This window comes from Lagenorhynchus albirostris, chromosome 14, assembly GCF_949774975.1.
Source record: "Lagenorhynchus albirostris chromosome 14, mLagAlb1.1, whole genome shotgun sequence".
Lineage (NCBI taxonomy): Eukaryota > Metazoa > Chordata > Mammalia > Artiodactyla > Delphinidae > Lagenorhynchus > Lagenorhynchus albirostris.
Genome location: NC_083108.1, coordinates 70,742,019 through 70,763,974, shown reverse-complemented (window position 1 = coordinate 70,763,974; position 21,956 = coordinate 70,742,019). Strand labels below are relative to the sequence as shown.

Here is a 21,956-nt window from a genome sequence, read left to right as displayed (position 1 = left end):
TTACAGGGCCCCAAATGTGAACAGTGCCACAAGTGAGAAAGCCCAGTAGACTAGAACCGTCCTCCCAGGCTTTGAATCCAAAATCTACTACTTATGACCTGTGTAATCTTGGGAAAGTTGCTTCAATATTCTGTGCCTTGCCTCCCTGATAGGATGTGAATATTTATAATATGAATAGGATCTGCCGCCTAGAGCATGTGTCCAGGGTTCACCACCAGGCCCGGCCTGCAGGAAAGAGCTTTAGCTGAGGTGCCTCTCTGCATGGGAGCCAGTATAAAAGCCCCAGTGTGAGGCCACCAGGCTAAGGCTCTGGCATTAACCAGCTCTTAAATCCCTTACCCTACCATTTCTTTCATAAAACAGGGATGGTCACTGCTCTGAGCTGATGCCCTGATGGAAGTAAAGGCCTTACTATCATCACCCAGCAAGTAAGCAAGAAAGGACATTGCATAGCCCAGGAAAGGTCGATAGCTTTGAACTTATCTTTGGACCCCCAGATAAGTGGACGCTTGGAAATTTCTCAGGCCAACTGCCCCCTCGGTGCCTCCAGAGATGGCCACTTTGGCTGGGCCAGGGGTCAGCAAACTAGGGCCCAAGGGCCAAATAATCCAGTCTGTCACCTGCTTCTGTACCTCCCACAAACTAATAAAGGTTTTTACATTTTTGAATGGTTGAAAAAGAAGCGTACCTTGTGACACGTGCAAATTATATGAAATTCAACTTTCAGTGTCTGTAAATCATGACTGGAATACACTCAGGCCCATTCAATTACACATTGCCTGTGGGAGCTGGGGCAGTAAAAGGCAGGGCTGAGTAGCTGTGACAGAGACCATACTGTCACAATGCCGAAAAGATTGATTATTTGGCCCTTTATGAAAAGTTTGCAGGGCCCCCCTGGTTGCGCAGTGGTTGAGAGTCCACCTGCCGATGCAGGGGACGCGGGTTCGTGCCCTGGTCCGGGAAGATCCCACATGCCGCTGAGCGGCTGGGCCCGTGAGCCATGGGCGCTGGGCCTGCGCGTCCGGAGCCTGTGCTCCGCAACGGGAGAGGCTACAACAGTGAGAGGCCCACGTACCGCAAAAAAAAAAAAAAAAAATCTTTGCAGACTTTGGTTTTTCAAAAGCCCCTCAGGAAATTCTAATGTGCATGACATAGGAGTGAGACTACCCACAGATCAACAACCAACATTTCAACATGGGCAGCGGGCCTCGGTCCTGAGCAGGATTCCCTCGGCAGTGACATCATAACGGGATATTGTGGGGCTCACTGAAGACCAGACTCTTCTGCCTTCCGGTCCTCAACTTTATTTCATCCCAACAGAGACTCAAGTCTCTTCTTGAGATGTCCTCCAACCACTCCGACCCACATTCACTTCTCTGTTCTCTGAACTCTGGCCCTGTTTGCACACCAAGGAATGCTGGCCAGCACTTGGGACCTTGCCTGCCTATTATTTCTGGTTCCTTAGTAGATGGTCCAGGCCTCCAGGACAGGATCCCAAATGCGTCTTAACTGCATAGGCCTCTTTTGCAACAGAATTCTGTCATCACTGTTATCAGTTGTGCAAATGTTTGTGCTGACTTAGGACCGCACCCACGGCCCTGAGTGCTAGGCATAAGAACCCCTGGAAAGGCCAATTAGAATCAGCCCCATTGACAGAGGAGGAAACCGGGGTTCAAAGGGTTGACGGCACTTTTCAAGGCTACAGAGCTCAGCGGCAGAGTGCAGCTGTCTATCTCCATCTTTTTAGCGACTTTAAGCTAAGAGAGGAGCCATGCAGTGACCCAATAAAGCATCTTCATATTATTATATATACAGTGATCACATGGTCTGAACTTGCCAGGACAATTCCAATTTCGTGCAAGTTCATTCTTTTGGATTACAGTGGTTTGTGTCGGGGCTTCCCTGGTGGCGCAGCAGTTAAGAATCCGCCTACCCATGCAGGGGACATGGGTTCAAGCCCGGCCCGGGAAGACCCCACATGCCGCAGAGCAACTAAGCCTGCGAGCCACAACTACTGAGTCCACGCACCACAACTACTGAAGCCCATGCGTCTAGAGACTGTTCTCTGCAACAGAAGAGAAGCCACCGCAATGAGAAGCCCACGCACCACAACGAAGAGTAGCCCCCCCCTCACCGCAACTAGAGAAAGCCCGCATGCGACAACAAAGACCCAATGCAGCCAAAAATAAATAAATAAAAATAAATTTTAAAAAATAAAGTGGTTTGTGAAAGCTATTCTTTTGGATTAAAGTGTACAATTAAATGTGATTCAAGAGTTATAGGTTAAACTTTCTGTGTTAATAGTTTTATAGATCAGAAAAAAGGTATCCTTTGTAGACCACGTGGCCTGCTTTCGTTCCTGTAAGACTTGAGGGTTTTGGCCAGATGGGTTAGATCAAGGCTCCAGATGTGGAAGGACTGTGACTACCATGCTCCACAAAAAACTCAGTGCACGAGAATGACTGTGATTCAAATCTGGGAGCCCTATCCTTCTGTGGGCCCTTTGCTCAGACATGCTCTGAGCACTCCAAGGAGGGTGCCCCTGAAGGCTCTGTTAGTCTCCTCTGCGGAAAAACCAAAAAAACTGGAGGGTCAGCCTCCCTCCTGGTGGGCTGGCCACACATCTGGATCTCTTGCCCTCTCTGAACCCTGCATCCGAGAAACTAAACAACCACTGAGGCCCTTCTGGCTCTAAGAGACTTCACTTCCCTGGCACGCTCACCAGCCACAGTAACTAGTTACCAGTCGAGTCCTTTAGTCTTCTGACTAGTCCAACATTAGGAAGGGCTCATATTTGGAAAGAGTCTATTCAAGCACATTATGCATTAAAACCTGGCTGCCCATGAAGAGCCCTTTGGGCAAGAGCCTGAGCGGAATCCCCATTACGCTATCACCAGCACTGACATCCTCAGTTTCCTCATCTGTAAAATGGAGATGACAGCACCCACTGAGTGTCCCATGGTGCTGTTGTAAATTTGGCATGAGATCACACGTACAAAGTGTTCAGCCTGGCATCCTGAAAGCACCCCATGAAGGGTAGCAGTTAATTATTGTGGCTCCCATGGGCCTTGAATTTGAATTACTAAGAAAACACCTGCTTCCCCCATTAGATCAAGAGTTCCTAGGGACTTCCCTGGTGGTCCAGTGGTTAAGACTCCATGCTCCCAATGCAGGAGGCCCAGGTTCGATCCCTGGTCGGGGAACTAAGATCCCACATGCCACAACTAGAGAGGCCCGCGTGCTGCAAAAACGAGCCCAAAAGCCACAAAAAAGAGCCCACAAGCTGCAACAAAGACCCAGCGCAGCCAAAATAAATAAATTTAAAAAAAAAGAAAAAGAAAAAAGAGTTCCTAAAAGGCAGAGGTCATGTTTCCCAAACAGTTTTGTGTCCCTTCCTGGTTCCAGATGCAGGCCTTACACTCAGGAGATAGTCCGGTAATGTTTATGGACCAGATGGATACATCCTGGGAAAAGAACAAAGGATAGGGAGAGGCTTAGCTACAAGGCTGTTCTTCACTGTGTTAGTTATAATAACAAAAAGGGAGAAAGAGCCCAAATATCCACTCTCTGTAGGAGACTGTTTATAAATTTTAAAGTGTATCCATTTAAAGGAACACTATGGACCCCTAGAATGCACCATGCAGAACAAGCGTTGGCAAATGCTTTCTGTAAAGGACCAGACAGTAAATACTTCAGGTTTTGGAGTCCATTCAGTCTCTATTCCACTACTAAATACTGCCCTTGAAGCACAAAAGCAGCCATAGATGATACATAACGTGGCTATGTTTCAGTAAAACCTTATTTGTAGACATTGAAATCTGAACTTCATGTAATTTTCACATCTCACTAAATAGTAGCCTTCTTTTGAATTTTTTCAACTGTCTTTTTTCTTTTTTTTCGCCGTGCCGCGCTGCTTGCAGGATCTTAGTTCCCTGACCAGGAATTGGACCCAGGCCGCCACAGTGAAAGCATCCTAACTGCTGGACCGCCAGGGAATTCCCTGATTTTTTTTCAACCATTTAAAAGTTAAAAACTGGGACTTCCCTGGTGGCGCAGTGGTTAAGAATCCACCCGCCAATGCAGCGGACACGGGTTCAATTCCTAGTCCGGGAAGATCCCCCATGCCGTGGAGCAGCTAAGCCCCTGCGCCCAACTACCGAGCCTGCGTTCTAGAGTCCGCGAGCCACAACTACTGAGCCTGCGCGCCTAGAGTCCGTGCTCCGCAACAAAGATAAGCCGCCGCAATGCGAAGCCCGTGCACCACAATGAAGAGTAGCTCCACTCGCAGCAACTAGAGAGAAAAACCTGCGCGAAGCAACAAAGACCCAGCACAGCCAAAAAACATATAAATAAGTAAGTAAGTTACAAACTATTCTTTGCTCGCAGGCCACACAAAAACAGGCTGTGGGCCACAGTGAGCTGAGTCCACTGGTAGACTACTTAATGCCCAGTGAAAGAGCAAGTTACAATATAGTATGTTCTGTATGATTCGAGTTCATAAATTAAAGCATACCTGCACCAAAAATAAAAAAAGGCTGAAAGACTATAGAGCAGCTGTTAATAAAGATCAAATGCAGGGGAGGTGTATGGGTGAGTTTGTTCTTCCTTTTTGCTTATCTATAATTTTCTGAATTTTCAACAACAAACACATTTAGCATCACTTTGGTAACCTTAAAAAATGCAATAAAATGAAGACCAAAAAAAAAAGAAATGAAATGAAGCAGGTGGTGCTAAGAAGGGCTCAGGCACAGAAATGCCTACACTTAAACTGCTCAGAAAATAACCGTAAGTGGGATGCCTGCCCAAGGGTACGTGGATTCGCCCCGGGGCTTCACGATCACCAGGCTTCAAAACGACCTGCCATCAGGCAACCATCACCTTTATCGAGGCTAAGGGGAGGAGGAGGGGGAAAGCGCGGGCCCAGCCGGCCAGCCAACCTTGAGGCACCTGTGCGCTCCCGAGAGCCCTTCTCCAATCAACATCACTGCCAAATCTGGCAACCACCTGCACCGTCAAGACCAGCTAGAGTTTGTGAGGCAGGCTCTGTCTCCCCAGCTGCCAAAGTGAAGCCGGCCTTTCTTCGGCTGGGGGCGGGGAGTGGGGGGGTGGGAGGGACCCTGCAAGAGTTTATAAAAAGATAACTTGCTGTACACCTGAAACTAACACAACATTGTAAGTCAATTATCCCCCAATAAAATTTTTTTTAAAAAAAGATAACAACGGTCATTAAAGTTGAAGTCTTACTTACTTTACTTTGCGATCGGGCAAACAGACCTTGCCCTTGGCGGGACTCATGTTGACCCTCCCGCCGCCCACCAGGCTCCTGCTCGGATACACAGCATGCACCCCCTACCCCTGTGAGGCAGACCCCTGTCCCGGGGCCCAGCCAGGTAGCGACAGGGAGGCGGAAGCGCGGTCGTAGAGCGCCTCGGGCCGGGCGGCGCACCACCCTGCAGAAGCCCAACTCGGCGCGGATCTTCCTCCATCCCGAAAGGCGTCCTGACCTCCTGTGTCCGGGGCAGACGCGCCCGCCCAGGCCCCGCCCCGACCAAGCGGACCCCGCCTCCCTAGAGGTCCCGCCCCCTGACCGGGCCCCGCCTCCTGTCCCGGGACAGGACACGGACCCCGCCATCTCCCACACCGGGTCCCGCCTCCCCCCCACCCCGCCCCGGACCAGCCAGTAGCGCAGCCACCGCTGACCTTGGGCGCCGGGAGAGTGTGGCCCGAGACTTTAAGAAACCTCTTGGCTCCCCAGCTCCCCGGACTGGAGTAGAACAATTCCAGGATGGCATCCTCCCCTACAGACTGGCAGCTGGGAAAAACTTGCAAGCAATTCACGTGCTGGAATACGCACACAATAGGGAAGTGGTGGAAAATATGGGTTATTTAAAATGTGAGTCAGATGTCACCACGGTGCCTGGTAAAAGCCCCCGCAGTCAACTTTTGGCTTACAATTTCCGGTTTTTGCTTATTCTTTCACCTATACTTCCAGGGACGTGTCTGCTCCATGCCTCCCCTCCCCTCAGTGAGCTTCTACAACACACTTGGAACCACCTGGGTCCCCAGCTAAAATAAGGGCCTCCAAGACAGGAAAGACGCAGATGCCCTGTGACCCTAAGTAAGTTTCCTTCTGATAAGGTATTTACCTCTTCTGATAAGGTATTTGCCTCTGTCTCATTTAATCGTCGCAGCAATCCTACTGTTTTATTTCCGTAATACAGATAAGGAAAGAAGACGCAGAGATGTCTATCGCCCAAGGTGCCACAGCTGGCGACTTGAACCCAGGCAATCTGATTCCAGTTAGAATGAGTGAATGAATGAATGCTTCTCCAAGTAGTTATAATAAATAAAAAGGACCCGACACACTGCCTAGCAAGCATTGCAATAGTAGTAAATGTAGCTTATGTGGATAGCAAACCCGAAAAATTAGAAATAAAATAAATGCAAAGGAATTCTCTTCTAAAGGCACAGCTAGGGCCACACGTCCAGGGGGCGCCATCCAGGCGGCCACAAAGTGAACAGTAACCTTTCCCTGCAGTCGTGTAAGCAGCCTTGCCTGAGGGCACTGGTTAGCTGGTTAGTCCTCTAACTATACATTCAACAACATTTCAACAATAATTTTAAAATATATATATTCAATATCTTGTAATAATCTATAACGGAAAAAATATGGAAAAGAGTATATGTATATGTTTAACTGAATCACTTTGCTGTACACCTGAAACTAACATAATATTGTAAATCAACTATACTTCAACAACAACAAAAAATTTTTTTCATAAATAAAATAGATGAACAAAATTCTTAGTTCTTCAGAGTTTCCAGAAGCTTCTTCATGGCTTTATCTTTTTTTTTTTTTTTTTTTGCGGTATGCAGGCCTCTCACTGTTGTGGCCTCTCCCGTTGCGGGGCACAGGCTCCGGACGCGCAGGCTCAGCGGCCATGGCTCACGGGCCCAGCCGCTCCGCGGCATGTGGGATCTTCCCGGACCGGGGCACGAACCCGTGTCCCCTGCATCGGCAGGTGGACTCTCAACCACGGCACCACCAGGGAAGCTCTTCATGGCTTTATCTTTAGTCCCTCCAAAAAAAAAAAAAAAAAACCTGCCGTAGGCTGATTTTTTTTTTTTTTAAGTTTCAAATAAAAACCCCAAAGTACTCATGACCCAAATGGCCCACACTTCCATGTAACCACCTCAAAACAGGAAAAACAATTAAAATCAGGAAATGAAGGTATTTCAAAACACCCTACCCTACCCCAAGTCAGTTAGGCTCTCCAGTTTACTCACGTTTTTCTAGATATTTACTGTCTATTGACAAACCCCAATATTCATTGACACTGGATATTTCAACTTCTCTGCTTTGCATTGTATCCTTCGATCAGAGAGCTTGACCTGCCTCTTCAGTCCATCTTCCTCTGTGGACACAGGTTGCTATACCTTAAAGGTGTATGCCCGGTGGGGCTTGGAAATAGCCGTGGCCACATATAAGAACTTTGGGAGATGCCCATTCAAATGATGGCAACTGAAGGATGGACTGGGAGTTTGGGATTAGTAGATGCAAACTATTATACATTGAATGGATAAACAACTAGGTCCTACTGTATAGCGCAGGAAACTATATTCAACATCCTGAGATTAACAACAATGAAAAAGAATGTATAAATATATGTATGAGTCACTCTGCTGTAGAGCAGAAATGAACACAACATTGTAAATCAAGTATACTTCAATTTAAAAAAAAAGCAAATGATGGCAACCGAGGCAGCCTCTGGGCTGTCCACTCCCAGCACTTCCGCTCTCCTGATCTCTGCACCCTTCTGAGGTAGACACTGATGTTATCCCCCTTCAAGAGAGGAGGAAATTGCAGCGGAGAGGGCATGGGACTGGTCTGAGATCTGAACCCAGACCTGTCTAACCCTCCATACAAAAGCAAAGACTATGAGAGCCACTAAGGACTTAGAGCATCCAGTCCAGCCGTGGAGAGGGTAGGTGACAATGCCACGAATGTACAGCTGAAAGCTGCCTGATAAACTGCCTCATCTCCTCACGCTTCCCATTTATAGAAAGAACAAGTTAGGAGGAGGGTGGAGGTACTTCTTTTGGGGCCCAGGTTAGGCGGCAGCATCAACACTGGGAGTTTGAAGACCACTTTCTGATCTGCCTCTGCTGAGGGTCTGGGTTCGAATGGCTGAAGGGCCTGTGATATCTTGTTGGGAGGCCTCAGACAGACCCCTGCACCTCTCTGGGTTTCAGCTTCTTATCTAGGAAGTGAGATGACTGATTTGCTTTTTCCTCCCTGTAATTTTTATACTGGTTTATTATTAAACATTGTTAAAACTTCTTATAACAATGATATTTACAGCAGAAAGTTAGAAAATGCAGAAGAAAATTTAGATGACTCATAAGTGTACCACATAATTAGACAAGTATTACTATAGTTAGACAATGATTACTAACCATTTGGAGACATTCCTTACAGTCTCTCCAGCCACACACACACACACACACACACACACACACACACACACACACATTTATTAAGGATGAGTATTTTTGTGCTTATTATGCACCAGGGAATATTCTCAGCACATGACATACATGTGCCCACAATCCCTTACCAGAAATTCCCAGGGCCCAATGTATTTTAGAATTTGGAAATTTTTCTAGGAAGGTAAAGCCTTATGTGGCACGTTATGGTGTTAATATTTCACCAGCAGAAGGCATAAATATTCACACAAAACGGGACAAGACTATAAATAACTTCGCATCGAGGCAGGTTTTGCTAGTGAGTTCACTGCCAACTTATAAACTTAGGTTTCAGAACTTTAAATTTCAGGACTGCAATTGCGTGATCCTGAATGCGTCCCATCCCACTCGATCCACATATGCACCCCATAGGGTAGGATTATTAGGGTTACACGATAGTAAGAGGCGGCTTTGAACCTGGTGTCTTGGCCCAGGTCCATCGTGTCCTAACCACTTTGCTGCTTGTTAAACATGTGGGATTGCCCTGTAACCTTCATTTCACAATATGTGAGCCAACTATTTTGCTATTAACATCATGTAATGTTCTCATCAGCTCTGTTTTGAAAGGTTGCATGGGGGACTGTTTCCAAGTCCAAAGAAAGACCAAGTTCCAACTCCTGGTTTGAGATGAACCCAAAAGGAAAGAGACAGGAGGGAAGCCCTGAGCAGATAGCACAGTCACTGAATCTGTAATCAATCTATAATCGTAGCCAGCCCTTGTCCAGTCGGAAAATGGAAGCGAAGTGTGAGGTTGCATAACTGTATTAAAGGGAGAAGAAACATTTGAAATTGGAGTTTAACCTCAGAACTAGTCTACAAATCACAAGATTTATACAAAAAGGATTTTATGAAAACAGAAATTCTACTGCTTCTAAAGAGGGACAACAAAACGCCTAGTCATCTGTTCATCCATCCATCCATCCACCGACCCATCCGTCCATCCACCCATCCATCCATTTATTCATTCATTCATTCATTCATCCCCAGACTCATTCACAAAGTGTCTTGCTTGCCCCAGAAATTCAGAATTCTGTCTTTGGCAGGTTTGGGTTGCTTGTTTCATTCGCGCATTTGGTGAGTATTTCTTCAAAGTCTACCATGAACCCACACTAGGCTAGGCAGTGGAGAAAAGCGGAGACCCCAAAAATATGGCCCTGTTTTCATGGAGCTTGTGGTCCAATGCAGGAGACAGGTAACAACCAAGTAAACAAATAGAGAAACTAAAGACATGATCTCAAGGAGTGATTACGTTTTCACGACACATCAGGGTGATCGATCAAGAAACTAGGGGCACGTGGGCAATACTGTAAACGTGGGCCTTGACTCCCTGGAGATACTTCCACATGGGATTCTCGTGCCAGGTCATTAGAAACAGCGAACACGTGCGAGTCCCCTCCATCAGAGGCCCCGGACTCGGGGACTCAGCTAGGGCTGGAAATGTTCTAATGGAAATACCAGGATTTTGGGAAGCACCAGCAGAACCACCTGAGTTGCCCCTGGTACTAAAATTCAAAATTCTCAACTTTGAAAAGCACATGTATTGGGGGCAAAAGAACCGTGTGCCCTGTGAGCTTTCAGGAGTCTGGTCCAGCCTCCTCATGCTGCAGATGAGGCATTGGAGGCTCAGAGAGGGGAAGAGGCCTACCCAAGGTCACACAGCACATTGGCCCTCCCTGTGCCCCATCACCCCACAATGCACCTTCATCTCTATGTTTCGGTGCCTCTGGTTTATAAAATCCAAGATCCTTCTACCCCTCCCCCAGTCCTTTGCTGGGACAAGGCAGGAAAAATGATTCACCTACAATGCTAAGTTTTATGCAATGAAGATACCAGGGCAGAAAATTCACTTCCTGTTTTGGCCCACAGCCATATGCAAAGATAGGCCCTCAGTTAAGTATCATTTACCTTTATAAATTTGCCAGTCCAGAAAAGCTGTTTTTTTAAGAACAAGCCAGCAAAGACCCCTCTAAATAGTAGTGGAAGACAGGGAGAAGAAACTTGGGAGTCTTCCCCCCGCCCTACCATTTATTAAGTGCTTTATTCTCTTGCTAAGCACCTTAGAAATATGAGTTGATTTTAATCTTCAGAACTTTCTTGGAATCCAAGACTCAGGAGAAAATAATAATGTAACATTTATTATTTTGGCAAGCCTATTTGCTTGATAAGTTCTTAATTAGCACCAGTAGGAAGAATTCACACAGTTGTTTCCTTTTTATCAATTAGGGCTGGGTCTGTGCCATACAAGACAACAGCCACCAGCCACGAGGCTATTTAAATTTAAATTAATTAAAACTTAAATTTAAAATTCAGTTCTGGGAATTCCCTGGCAGTCCAGTGGTTAGGACTCTGCACTTTCATTGCTGAGGACGTGGGTTCGATCCCTGGTCAGGGAACTAAGATCCCACAAGCTATGCAGTGCAGCCAAAGACAAACAGACAAATACATAAATAAAAAAAATTCAGCTCTTTAGCCACACTAGCCACATTTCAAGTGCTCAATAGTCACATATGATGAGTGGCTGCCATATTGAACAGCAGAGTTCTAGAACATTCCATCCTGGAACATCCCAATGTGGCAGAGAGTTCTGTTGGACTGCTCTGTTCTGGCTTGAAAGTTGCCTCTTCCAAGAGCTCTTCCCTGACCTGACCACATCTTTCTAAAACATCCCCACAGGTATTTCTTCTGTAGCCTGTTTCCTTCCTGGCGTTGAACATACTTGGAAACTATCTTATCAGTTTACCTGTTTATTTGTACATTTCCTATCTCCCTGCTAGGACTCTGCATCTTGTTTCCTGCTGGAGCCAGTGTGGTAAATGTATCCCACCATTCCTCCTCCTTAGATGCCACTTAGCAACCCCTCACTGGACATCCACATCTAACATAATCTCTGATGCTTTTTCATTTGGGTGAATTGGTTTAATAAACTGTTTTTCCCTAATCCCTGCTGAAACCGTCATAATGAGGGAAAGAAGGGTCTGGAAGGAAGAGAATGTTGGAGATTACTGGAGAACACACTGTGACACAGTGGAATGAATCCTGCTGTCCAACAGATCTGGCCTCGAAACTTCGCTCTGCCACTTCCTAGCTGCGTGATCTTGGAAAAGGTACTTTGCCTCTCTTTTTTTAACCATTTTTAAAAATTGAAGTACAGTAGATTTACTGTGTTGTGTTAGTTTCAGGTGTGCAGCAAAGTGATTACACACACACACACACACACATATATATATATATATTCTTTTTCAGATCCTTTTCCATTATAGGTTATTACAATATACTAAGTATCATTCCCTGTGCTATACAGTAGGTCCTTGCTGTTTATCTGTTTTATATATAGTAGTGTGTGTATGTTAATCTCAAACTCCTAATTTATTTCCCCCCCGCTATCCCCTTTGCTAGCCATAAGTTTGTTTTCTATGTCTGTGAGTCTGTTTCTCTTTTGTAAATAAGTTCATTTGTATCATTTTTTTAGATTCCACATGTAAGTGATATCATATGATATTTGTCTTTTTCTGTCTGACTTACTTCACTTAATATGATAATCTCTAGGTCCATCCATGTTGCTGCAAATGGCATGATTTCATTATTTTTTAAAGCTGAGTAGTATTTATTTCACCTCTCGGAGCCTCAGTTTTCTCATCTGCAAAATAGGGATCCACCACCAGCCTTGTACCATTGTTATAAAGGATAACTGGGTAATTTATATAAACTGTAGGTAGAAGAGGGGTAGGTAGAAGTGGGGAAGCTCTGGGTGAATTCGAGTGCTGGGTGAAGTGGGTGCTGGTGGGAAAGGAGCTGGGGAGGAATTTACTGCTTATTGAGCACCTACTGTATACCAAACTCTGTGCATACTTTATAAACATTATCCGATTTAATCCTTCAGAATTTTACAGATGAGGGACCTGGGCCAGGAGAGGCGATGTGCCACGCCCAAGGTCACACAGTGCGGGGTGGCAGAGCCAGGGTGGAACTCAACTCTGACGTCTGACTGTTCCTTTAACCCTTCCAGAAACTCAAAACGGTCTTCCCCTAAAGATCATCAGCATAGGGAATCTTTGCATTTTTCTCTTTGCTCTATCTCCAATTTCCAGTAACCAGGGTTAAAAATGTTCCAGCAACCATGCTCACCGGGAACATGGTGCCTTTGTAAGAGCCCATGTCCTAGTAGTCCAGGTTTTCCTCATTTTAGCAGAGAGCGTGCAAGAGCTGCTTAAAAGAGCCAACAAGATTCCACTCCCAGGGCAGAAGAACAGACTGGAAGCAGGAACAAACACTAGAACAGAGCAGAGGTTCTTTCCGGCTGGCAAAGTCATGGTGGGTGGCTCTTTTGTACTCTCTGCTCTCCCATATTTTCCATGTTTTCTACCTGGAATTACCGTATTCCATTTGTAATTTGGGAGTGGGGGGTGGCAAAGTCTGATAACAAGAACAACAGAAATGAAGCCACTGACTGCACTCCCGGGACAGTCCCACCTGTGATGGACCCGCAGGTATTTGTTTCCAACAATCAGTCTGATGGATGTGTAATAGTATTTGAATTTCTGCCCCCTTTTTTTTTTTTTTGTGGCCGTGCCACATGGCTTGTGGGATCTTAGTTCCTTGACCAGGGATTGAACCCAGGCCCTCGGCAGTGAGAGTGCAGAGTCTTAACCACTGGACAGCCAGGGAATTCCCTTGAATTTCTGCTTTTAAGGCATCACTGGGGGAAGGCATGTTTTACAGTTGCTAATTACCTATTGGATGAATGAACAAATGAACGAACAAGTAAATGAATGTCTCATCAGGAGTCAGGGAAACTGTCCCTCCCTTTGGGTTCCCATCATTGCTTTGGCTCTTGCCAACCTGAGCTCATTCTGCTTAAATTATAACTAGTTGTTGCATACAAGGTCATCCTCCCCAACCAGACCGCGATCTTCTAGAAAGCCAGTTTCCTGGCCTGGGGCCCTGTACACGCAGCAGATGCTCAATAAATGACTTTGATAGGAGGGAGGGAAGGAAGCAGGGAGGCTCATGTCTTCTGCTTGGCACATAGCTACCCTCAAAGCATTGGCATGAGCGGGTAGCTGGGCTGAGCAGGGAAGGGTGTGGACCCCACCCTAACTCTGCACCTCCTGGTTACGAGGACAGAGGGTACGTTACCTTATAGTGGGGACAGGGGTCTCAGTCTCGCCTGCGGTCTGAGCAGCCTCCAGGGACAGGGTCCCCAAGCTGGCTCGGCTGCCCTTCCGGGAAGATTCTCTGAACAAGCCAGTGCCAGAGTCCTCATCGGAAGAGTTGTCGTCAAAAGAGCCCAGGATGAAGTTGGTCATCAGTTGCTTCTTGATGTGCGCCCGCTTCCTGTCTTCTTTGGAGAGGGTTCTGGCTCGCTGGCCCTGGGGTCTGGCTAGCACGGACGGGCCACTGGTATTTGGGGTCTCCAGGCCTTCGTTCTCTGTCCTGTTAGCTTGGCGTGTTGGGAAGGGGTCATCGGAGGAAAGGGGGTTTCCTTGGGGATTCTGCAGCAGGGGTGGCTGGGAGTTTCTTTGCTGGCAGGTGTCTTTGGGACCTTTGTGGGAGGCTGGCTCAGCCTGGTCAGGGGTCTCTGGCAGAGAGCTGCTGCTGCAATTTTCCTGCAGTGGCTCCCTGGAGCTGTCTGAGGCTGGAAGAGGCTCCTGACTTGTGATGAAGCTCACCTTCAATTTACTCTTGGTGACTTCCTTGGAGTCCGTCATTTTCCCCCAGCTTTTTAACCAGGAAAAGATCAGGCAGGAGAAAATCAGATAAGATAGAAAAAGAAGCAGGATCATTCACAAAATCTGTAAGGGAATAAGAGAGACGTTTTAGGATTTATGTAATCGTGTTATCCAGCTCTTAAAGGAGGTGGTGGTGAGAGCCAGTTAAGGTTCTGTGTATTCAGCTGAGAGAGCTGGAGGGGAAAAGCACTAGACAGGGAGCAGAGAAGGGGTGCTCCTCCCGGCTTACATGCTCTGTGGTCTGCGGCATGTTTCTTTTTTTTAAGATTTTTTTTTTTTTTTGATGTGGACCATTTTCAAAATCTTTATTGAATTTGTTACTATATTGCTTCTGTTTCATGTTTTGGTTTTACGGCCACGAGGCATGTGGGACCTCAGCTCCCCAACCAGGGATCAAACCTGCACCCCCTTCATTGGAAGGCAAAGTCTTAACCACTGGACTGCCAGGGAAGTCCCTGGGACACGTTTCTTAACCTCTCTGGATCTCAGTTTCCCACCTCTAAATAAACTAACACACACTCACCATAAATCATAAACATGCATGTGAGAGAGAACTAAATGAGATCAGGTACATTAAAAGACTCTGTTAGAGCATCATGAATCATAATATCCCCAGAGCGGAAACAATCTAAATGCCCAATAACTGATGAATGGATAGACAAGATGGGGTCTATCCATACAGTGGAATATTGTTCAGCCACAAAAAGGAATGAACCACTGGTACGTGCTACCACATGGCTGAATTTGAAAACACCATGCTAAGTGAAAGAAGCCAGTCCCAAAAGACCACATATTGTACGATTCCATGTATTTAGATAATATGCCCAGATTAGGCAAATTCATAGAGATGGAAAGATCGGTGGTTGCCTGGGGCTAATGGGATGGGGGTGAAAGCTAAAGGGTACAAGGTTTCTGTTTGGAGTGATGAAAATGTTCCAAAACTGATTGTGGTGACGGTTGTACAACTCTTTGAATAGACTAAAAACCATTGAATTTTGCGCGTTACATGAGTCAAACAGTATATGAGTTATATCTCAACAAAGCTTATCTTAAAAAAAGACTTCATTATATTCCAATTTGTAGATGCAAAGGATTGCTGGCTTCTATGATCATCATCTTCATCACTACCAGGACCATCAGTGTCACTGTATTATTATCACAGTCATCATCACGGTCTTGGAAAGAGGAATGGGCACCTGTCACATTTTCTTTGTAGTGCTAGTACACCTGATGCAGGTATGCTCATAGCTAGAAAGAAAGTTCAGCAAGACCAAGGAGGGTCTGTTCTGTTCCAGGGTCTAGAACAGCACCTGGTACAGAGTGAGAGCTTAACAATGGACAGAAATTCATTTTGTTGAATACATTAATTCAGATATTCCGATTTCTAACCCATGCCTCTGACCACCACACTAACTCTACCCTATTAATGAACAGATAATTATTATTTGCAGGAAATAGTTTAAAAAGCAAATAAATGAAAACGCAACCTGAACGTATTGAGATTTCTGACCCAATTTTGCCATAATTATCCAGTAGAAGCATTAAAAAAGCGGGACCAGGGCTTCCCTGGTGGCGCAGTGGTTAAGAATCTGCCTGCCAATGCAGGGGACATGGGTTTGAGCTCTGGTCTGGGAAGATCCCACATGCCGCAACTAAGCTCGTGCACCACAACTACTGAGCCTGCGCTCTAGAGCCCGCGAGCCACAACTACTGAAGCCCACGCGCTCTAGAGCCTGTGCTCCGCAACAAGAGAAGCCACCGCAATGAGAAGGCTGCACACCGCAACGAAGAGTAGCCCCCACTCACCACAACTAGAGAAAGCCCGCGCGCAGCAACAAAGACCCAACGCAGCCAAAAATAAATAAATTAAAAAAAAAAGGAGGACCACAAAACTCAAGCTTATCACTTTAGTATCTAAAAGGCATTTTCTTTTTATTTATTTACTTATCTATTTATTTAGTTGCACCGGTCTTAGTTACGGCAGGCGGGCTCCTTAGTTGTGGCATGCAAACTCTTAGTTCCAGCATGCGAACTCTTAGTTGAGGCATGCACGTGGGATCTAGTTCCCTGACCAGGGATCGAACCCAGGCCCCCTGTATTGGGAACACAGAGTCTTAACCACTGTGCCACCAGGGAAGTCCTGCATTTTCTTTTTAAATTTCAATACAACACTCTTAAGGGAAGTGGAAAAGTTCTCAAAATTTCCCAGAACTACATGATCCAAGTACTTCTTGCACAGTTTGGGCAACAGAATTTGCTGAAATGTTGTCAGGGGTATTTTCTAGGTAATACACAGGGTCAGGAGATTTTTTTCTTTTAAGATCATCAAGTTTCCTTTTAAAAAAAAGTCAGTCAAGGGGTTTGTTCAATATCAGTGAACAAACCACATTAATAGAACAAAGGGTCAGGAGATTTTTTTCTTTTGAGATCAAGTTTCCTTTTAAAAAAAAGTTAGTCGAGGGGTTGTTCAATATCAATGAACAAACCATATTAATAGAACAAAGGGAAAAAACACATGATCCTCTCAAAGAACACAGAAAAAGCATTTGACAAAAATCCAACACCCTTGGGAATTCCCTGATGGACCAGTGGCTAGGAATCTGCGGTTTCACAGCCAAGGGCCCGGGTTCAATCCCTGGTTGGGGAACTAAGATCCCACAAGCTGCACAGCACAGCCAAAAAAAAAAAAAATCCAACATCCATTAATAACATTCAGAAAAGTAGGAATAGGAAAGAACTTCAAAAGAATAAGGCACATTAATGAAGAAAAACCACAGAAAATATATACTCAATGTTGAAAGATGGGAAGCTTTCCCCTAAGATCTGGAACAAGACAAGGACGCCCACTTTCACCACTGCTATTCAACATCATACTGAAAGTCCTAGCCAGAGCAATTAAACAAGAAAAAGAAATAAAACGCATCCAAATTGAAAAGACATAAAATCATTTCTATTCACAGGTGACATGATTCTTTATATAGAAAATCCTAAAGGACCACCAAAAACCACTAATAGAGGTAATAAATTAAGTAGTTGGTGGCTACAAGATCAATATGCAAAAATCAGTTGTTTCTATACACCAACAATGAACAACCTGAAAAGGAAATTAAGAAAATAACTCCATTTATAATCACATCCGGAAGAATAAAACATCTAGGAATAAATTTAATCAAGAAGGTGAAAGACCTATAGACTGAAAACTATGAAACATTGCTGAAAGGAATTAAAGAAGACCTAAATAGGGGCTTCCCTGGTGGTGCAGTGGTTGAGAGTCTGCCTGCCAATGCAGGGGACACAGGTTCGTGCCCCGGTCCGGGAAGATCCCACATGCCGCGGAGCGGCTGGGCCCGTGAGCCATGGCCTCTGGGCCTGCGCGTCCGGAGCCTGTGCTCCGCAACGGGAGAGGCCACAACAGTGAGAGGCCTGCATACCGCAAAAAAAAAAAAAAAGGATCAACGACCTAAATACAAGAGCTAAAACCATAAAACGCTTAGAAGAAAACATAGGGGTAAATCTTCATGACCTTGGAATTGGCAATGGATTCTTAGATATGACACCAAAAGCATGAGCAACAAACTTAAAAATAGATAAATCAGACTCATCAAAATTAAAAACTTCTGTGCACCAAAGGGCATTATCAAGAAAGTGAAAAAACAATGTACAGAATGGGAGAAGATTTTTACAAACCATATATCTGGTAAGGGCCTAGTATCCAGAACACATAAAGAACTCTTACAATTCAGCAACCAAAAGACAGACAACCTGATTTTAAAACGAGCAAAGAACTTGAATCGAAATTTCTCCCAAGGAGATATACAAAGAGCTCATGAAAACATGAATCCTTAGTGATTATGGAAATGCAAATCAAAACTACAATGTACCACTTCACACCCACTAGGATGAAAGAAGGAAGGGAGAGAGGGAGGGAGGGAGGGAGGGAGGGAGGGAGGGAGGAAGGGAGGGAGGGAGGAAGGAAGGGAGGAAGGAAGGAAGGAAGGAAGGAAAAGAAAGAGGGAGGGAGGGGGGAGGGAAGGAAGAAGGGAGAAAGAAAGGAGGAAAGACAATATCAAGTGTTGGTGAGAATGTGGAGAAGTTGTAAGTTACTAGGGGGAATATAAAATAATTCAACTGCTATGGAAAATGGTTTGGGGGTTCCTCAAAAAGTTGAACATAGAATCACTATACAACCCGGGGATTTTACTCCTAGGCATATCCCAAAAGAATTGAAAACAAGGACAAACAAATACATAAACGCACGTGTTCACGACGGCACCCCACCTTCCCGATGCTCAAGCCTTGTTCCTACTTCTGGGCTTCTCAGTCAGTGCACTACTGCCATTTGGGGCTGGATAGCTCTTTGTGGTGAGGACTGTCCTGTGCATCATTGGATATCGAGGAGCATCCCTGGCCTCTACCCACTTGATGCCAGTAGCACCGCCTCCCTCTCAGCTGTGACAACCAAAACTATCTCCAGACATTGACAAATGTCCCTGGGGGGTAAAACTGCCCTCACGTGAGAACCCCTGGTCTTAACTCCTATACCTCTGCACTCCTTCCCCCCTGCTTCTAGACTGTGAGATGGGAGCTTCTGGGGAAAAGGTGTATTTCTTACTCATCTCTTGCATACAGTAAGTTCTCAAGACAAGTTTAAAAAGCACCAGCAAGAAAGGTCAGAGTCCTGAAATTACTGACTCACACGTGTTCTCTGGTAATTGGCAGATGGCATTGCCAAAAATGGTGCAAAGGCTATCCTGGCTTTACTGGAGGCTCGACAGCTTAAAGCCCTACATCCTCCCCAAGCAGGAGGTTATGGTAGTGCATAAAGTTATTCAAGACTGTGCCGACTGGCCACTTCCCCCCTCACACCCTCTGCTGGCCACATGGGCCAAGTGCTTTCACAGCTCCACTGCCCACCCCCTGCAAGTCAGCCAGTGGGTACAGACCTCCACCATGGAAACAGCCTGTTCACTGGTCTTCCCTGGCCAACTCAGAGACCTTTGGAAACACAGACCAATTGTCACTCATTTCTGGATCCTTGTGCCCAGGCTAGTAGCGCTTGGTGCATAGTAGGTGGTCAAAAAGTCTGTACCGAATGAATGATAAACCCATGCACACCCACTGAGCACCAGCAGATGGCTTGAGGCAGGCAGGAATTTTGGTTTCAGGATCTCATTTCTGAAGCTGCATTCAGGAACACTAGGGGAACAAGCTGGGTGTCTCCATGGCAGTTCTGAAGTAGAGTGCCAAGCAGAAGACCTCATACACATGTGGCCAATTTTAGGTACACTTTAAATGTACACATTGGAAATTCTGAGAAATAAGAAATACTAAGTGCATTACATTGAAATGCTGAGCTTCCCCCTACCCCAAATAGAAAAATACTTGAGTTATTGCTGAGGAAATAAGAGAGAAAAAATATGCTACAATGGTTCAGAGTTTGGGAACCCTGAGAATGAATACTTTACATTGATTTCCATTGGAAAACCAATCAAACTATGCGGTTTTGCATAACACAAGCACTTTGGGAACTTGCTGGCTGGATGAATGGATGGTGGATGGGGACTGTGGGTGGAAGGATAGATAGGTGGTGCTTGGAGAGTGGTTGAGTGGATGGCCAGGTTGGCAAGATGGCGAGACACATGCATGGTAAGCAACTGAGGGTTGGTGGGTGAAGTTACCAAGCTCTAAATTGGAAGTTCTAATGAATGGAGGGACCGGCAATTCTCCCCAGTTCAGCCCCCTCCCTCACTCGACAAATCCTTTACGATCTGCTGTTATTCTGATAGGAGCCAGTGGGTCAAACATCCCAAACCTACCTTGCAGAGGTTACCCGCGCAAAAAACCTCAGGGTCTTTCCCTTTTCTTGGCAGTGTGATGATGGTGGACCCACAGGCCACCACATGAGAACTCTTCCCAAGTAAGTACATAGAGACAAATGGGGAACTCTCTGAGAAAGCTCCCAAAGAAACCCTCTGAGCCTCAGTTTCCTCGTCTGTAAAATGGGGATGTTGAGCCTTGCCCCCTTTACCTGTCTCACAGTTGCTCTTCGAATAACCTATATAGCATTGTGTCAATGCTACCAGAAGCATCAAAAAGCCACCAAGCACGTACAGTGCCTTCAAGCTTCCAATCCTCAGAACAACTTGGTGGATCTTACGATTGCTATGGTCTTCATTACAGTCCCATTTTACAGTTCGGTAAACTGTGGCTCAGAGAAGTTCGGTTCCTTGACTTTGCTCACATCCAGGCCCAGTGCTCATACCTTTCCCACTGCTCCACCATTGAAACTGGTTAAAAATAAATTCCATAAAGCAGAGGGTGTTCCCACAAGCACCTGGATACGACCCTAAAATCAGATACCTGGCTGTGTACCTGGAGGGTGGAGCCAGATGTGCACAGTGGTCTAGAAGGAGCACCGTGCATGTGGTTCAAATCCACGGACAGTCAAGGCCAGAGAAGTCCTTCCAGTGAACCCTGTGGACATGCCATGCCGAGCTGCTGCCCTTTGCTGAAACAACCTAGCTGACCTGAAAACCCAGCGAGGGCCGAAGCTATTTTTGTTTGTTGCAAACCGAACTCAAGCAACAGCTGCCTGGTGCAGAGCAATCGTGGCCCTGACCGTAAGGAACGCAGGAAACTGCTCGCTTCCAGCAGGTGCTGGCTGGCAGCCAAGCAAGGGCTGGAGAGGGATGGGGGTCGGGAGTTTGTTCTCCAGCCGCCCGCCTCCAACACAGCCACCCATACCTGGCCTGGCCTTTGAGGGACAGAGGAGGGCAGAATGTCAGCATTAAACCAGCCATCCTGTTCCCCACTCGGATGTTTCCTCCCGCCAAGATGAACTCCCGATTGCTCGCTGCCACTTACCGCCACTGTGGCCACGGCCACCGGCTCCATTCTCATGTGGGTCTGACAGGCTCCCACAGGGTGCCTGACGGAACTGGGGCCGTGGAGTGTCACCTTTCAGCAGGAGGCTGGTGTCATGCATCAGTCCATGGGGAGGAGTTTGGACCAGCTCACGCTGGACACGAGTGAGTTTTCCCCCAAGTCAGGTGCCCTTATCTGTCATCCACAAATATAAGCCATTTGCCAAGGTCCTCGCCCTTCCCCCTCCCCCAGCTTCAAGCTCAAGTACTTAAGAGGCTGTGTATACTCTCTGGCCCACAGGGCCACCTCCTTCTGGCTTGCCACACTCCTGGACTTAGAGCCTACTTAGCTGCTCGTGTGATCAGCCACCCCTTTGCCCAACGCTGAGCCTCTAGAGTTTGTTTGTTTTTAAACATCTTTATTGGAGTGTAACTGCGTTACAACGGTGTGTTAGTCTCTGCTGTATAACAAAGTGAATCAGCCATATGCATACATATGTCCCCATATCCCCTCCCTCTTGCGTCTCCCTCCCACCCTCCCTATCCCACCCCTCTAGGTGGTCACAAGGCACTGTGCTGATCTCCCTGTGCTATGCATAGAGTTTTAAACACTCCCATAATCACGCCAGCCTCCTGTTCCCATGTGTTCATCTGTAAGACACCTGCTAGAAGGGGAGCATGAGTCCCAGCAGAACCTGGGTTTGGCCAAGGTGATATTGATGGAAAGAGAAGCAAAAGCATCAGGACGAAGTTCGAGGACCCTCTGGCTGGCAGGCGACGGTGCAACGACATTTTGCAAATTCAGAGATCATTAAAGTGATAGAGGAAGCTATGCCGG

At 46.2% G+C, this 21,956-nt stretch overlaps 1 protein-coding gene and 1 non-coding gene across 2 annotated transcripts in view; one reads left to right on the top strand and one right to left on the bottom strand.

Annotated features, from left to right (window-relative positions):
* The window catches only part of ACACB (acetyl-CoA carboxylase beta), a 102,706-nt gene extending 81,490 nt beyond the window's left edge, over positions 1 to 21,216 (bottom strand). The window contains 2 exon segments of the mRNA XM_060170870.1: positions 13,663 to 14,318; positions 21,120 to 21,216. Of these exon segments, the coding sequence (XP_060026853.1) occupies positions 13,663 to 14,309 (647 nt within the window). The 5' untranslated portion in view covers positions 14,310 to 14,318; positions 21,120 to 21,216.
* TRNAW-CCA (transfer RNA tryptophan (anticodon CCA)) lies at positions 3,131 to 3,203 on the top strand. The gene has a single exon. It is a non-coding gene; the product is annotated as a tRNA-Trp (tRNA).
* Positions 21,217 to 21,956: the final 740 nt, after the last annotated feature.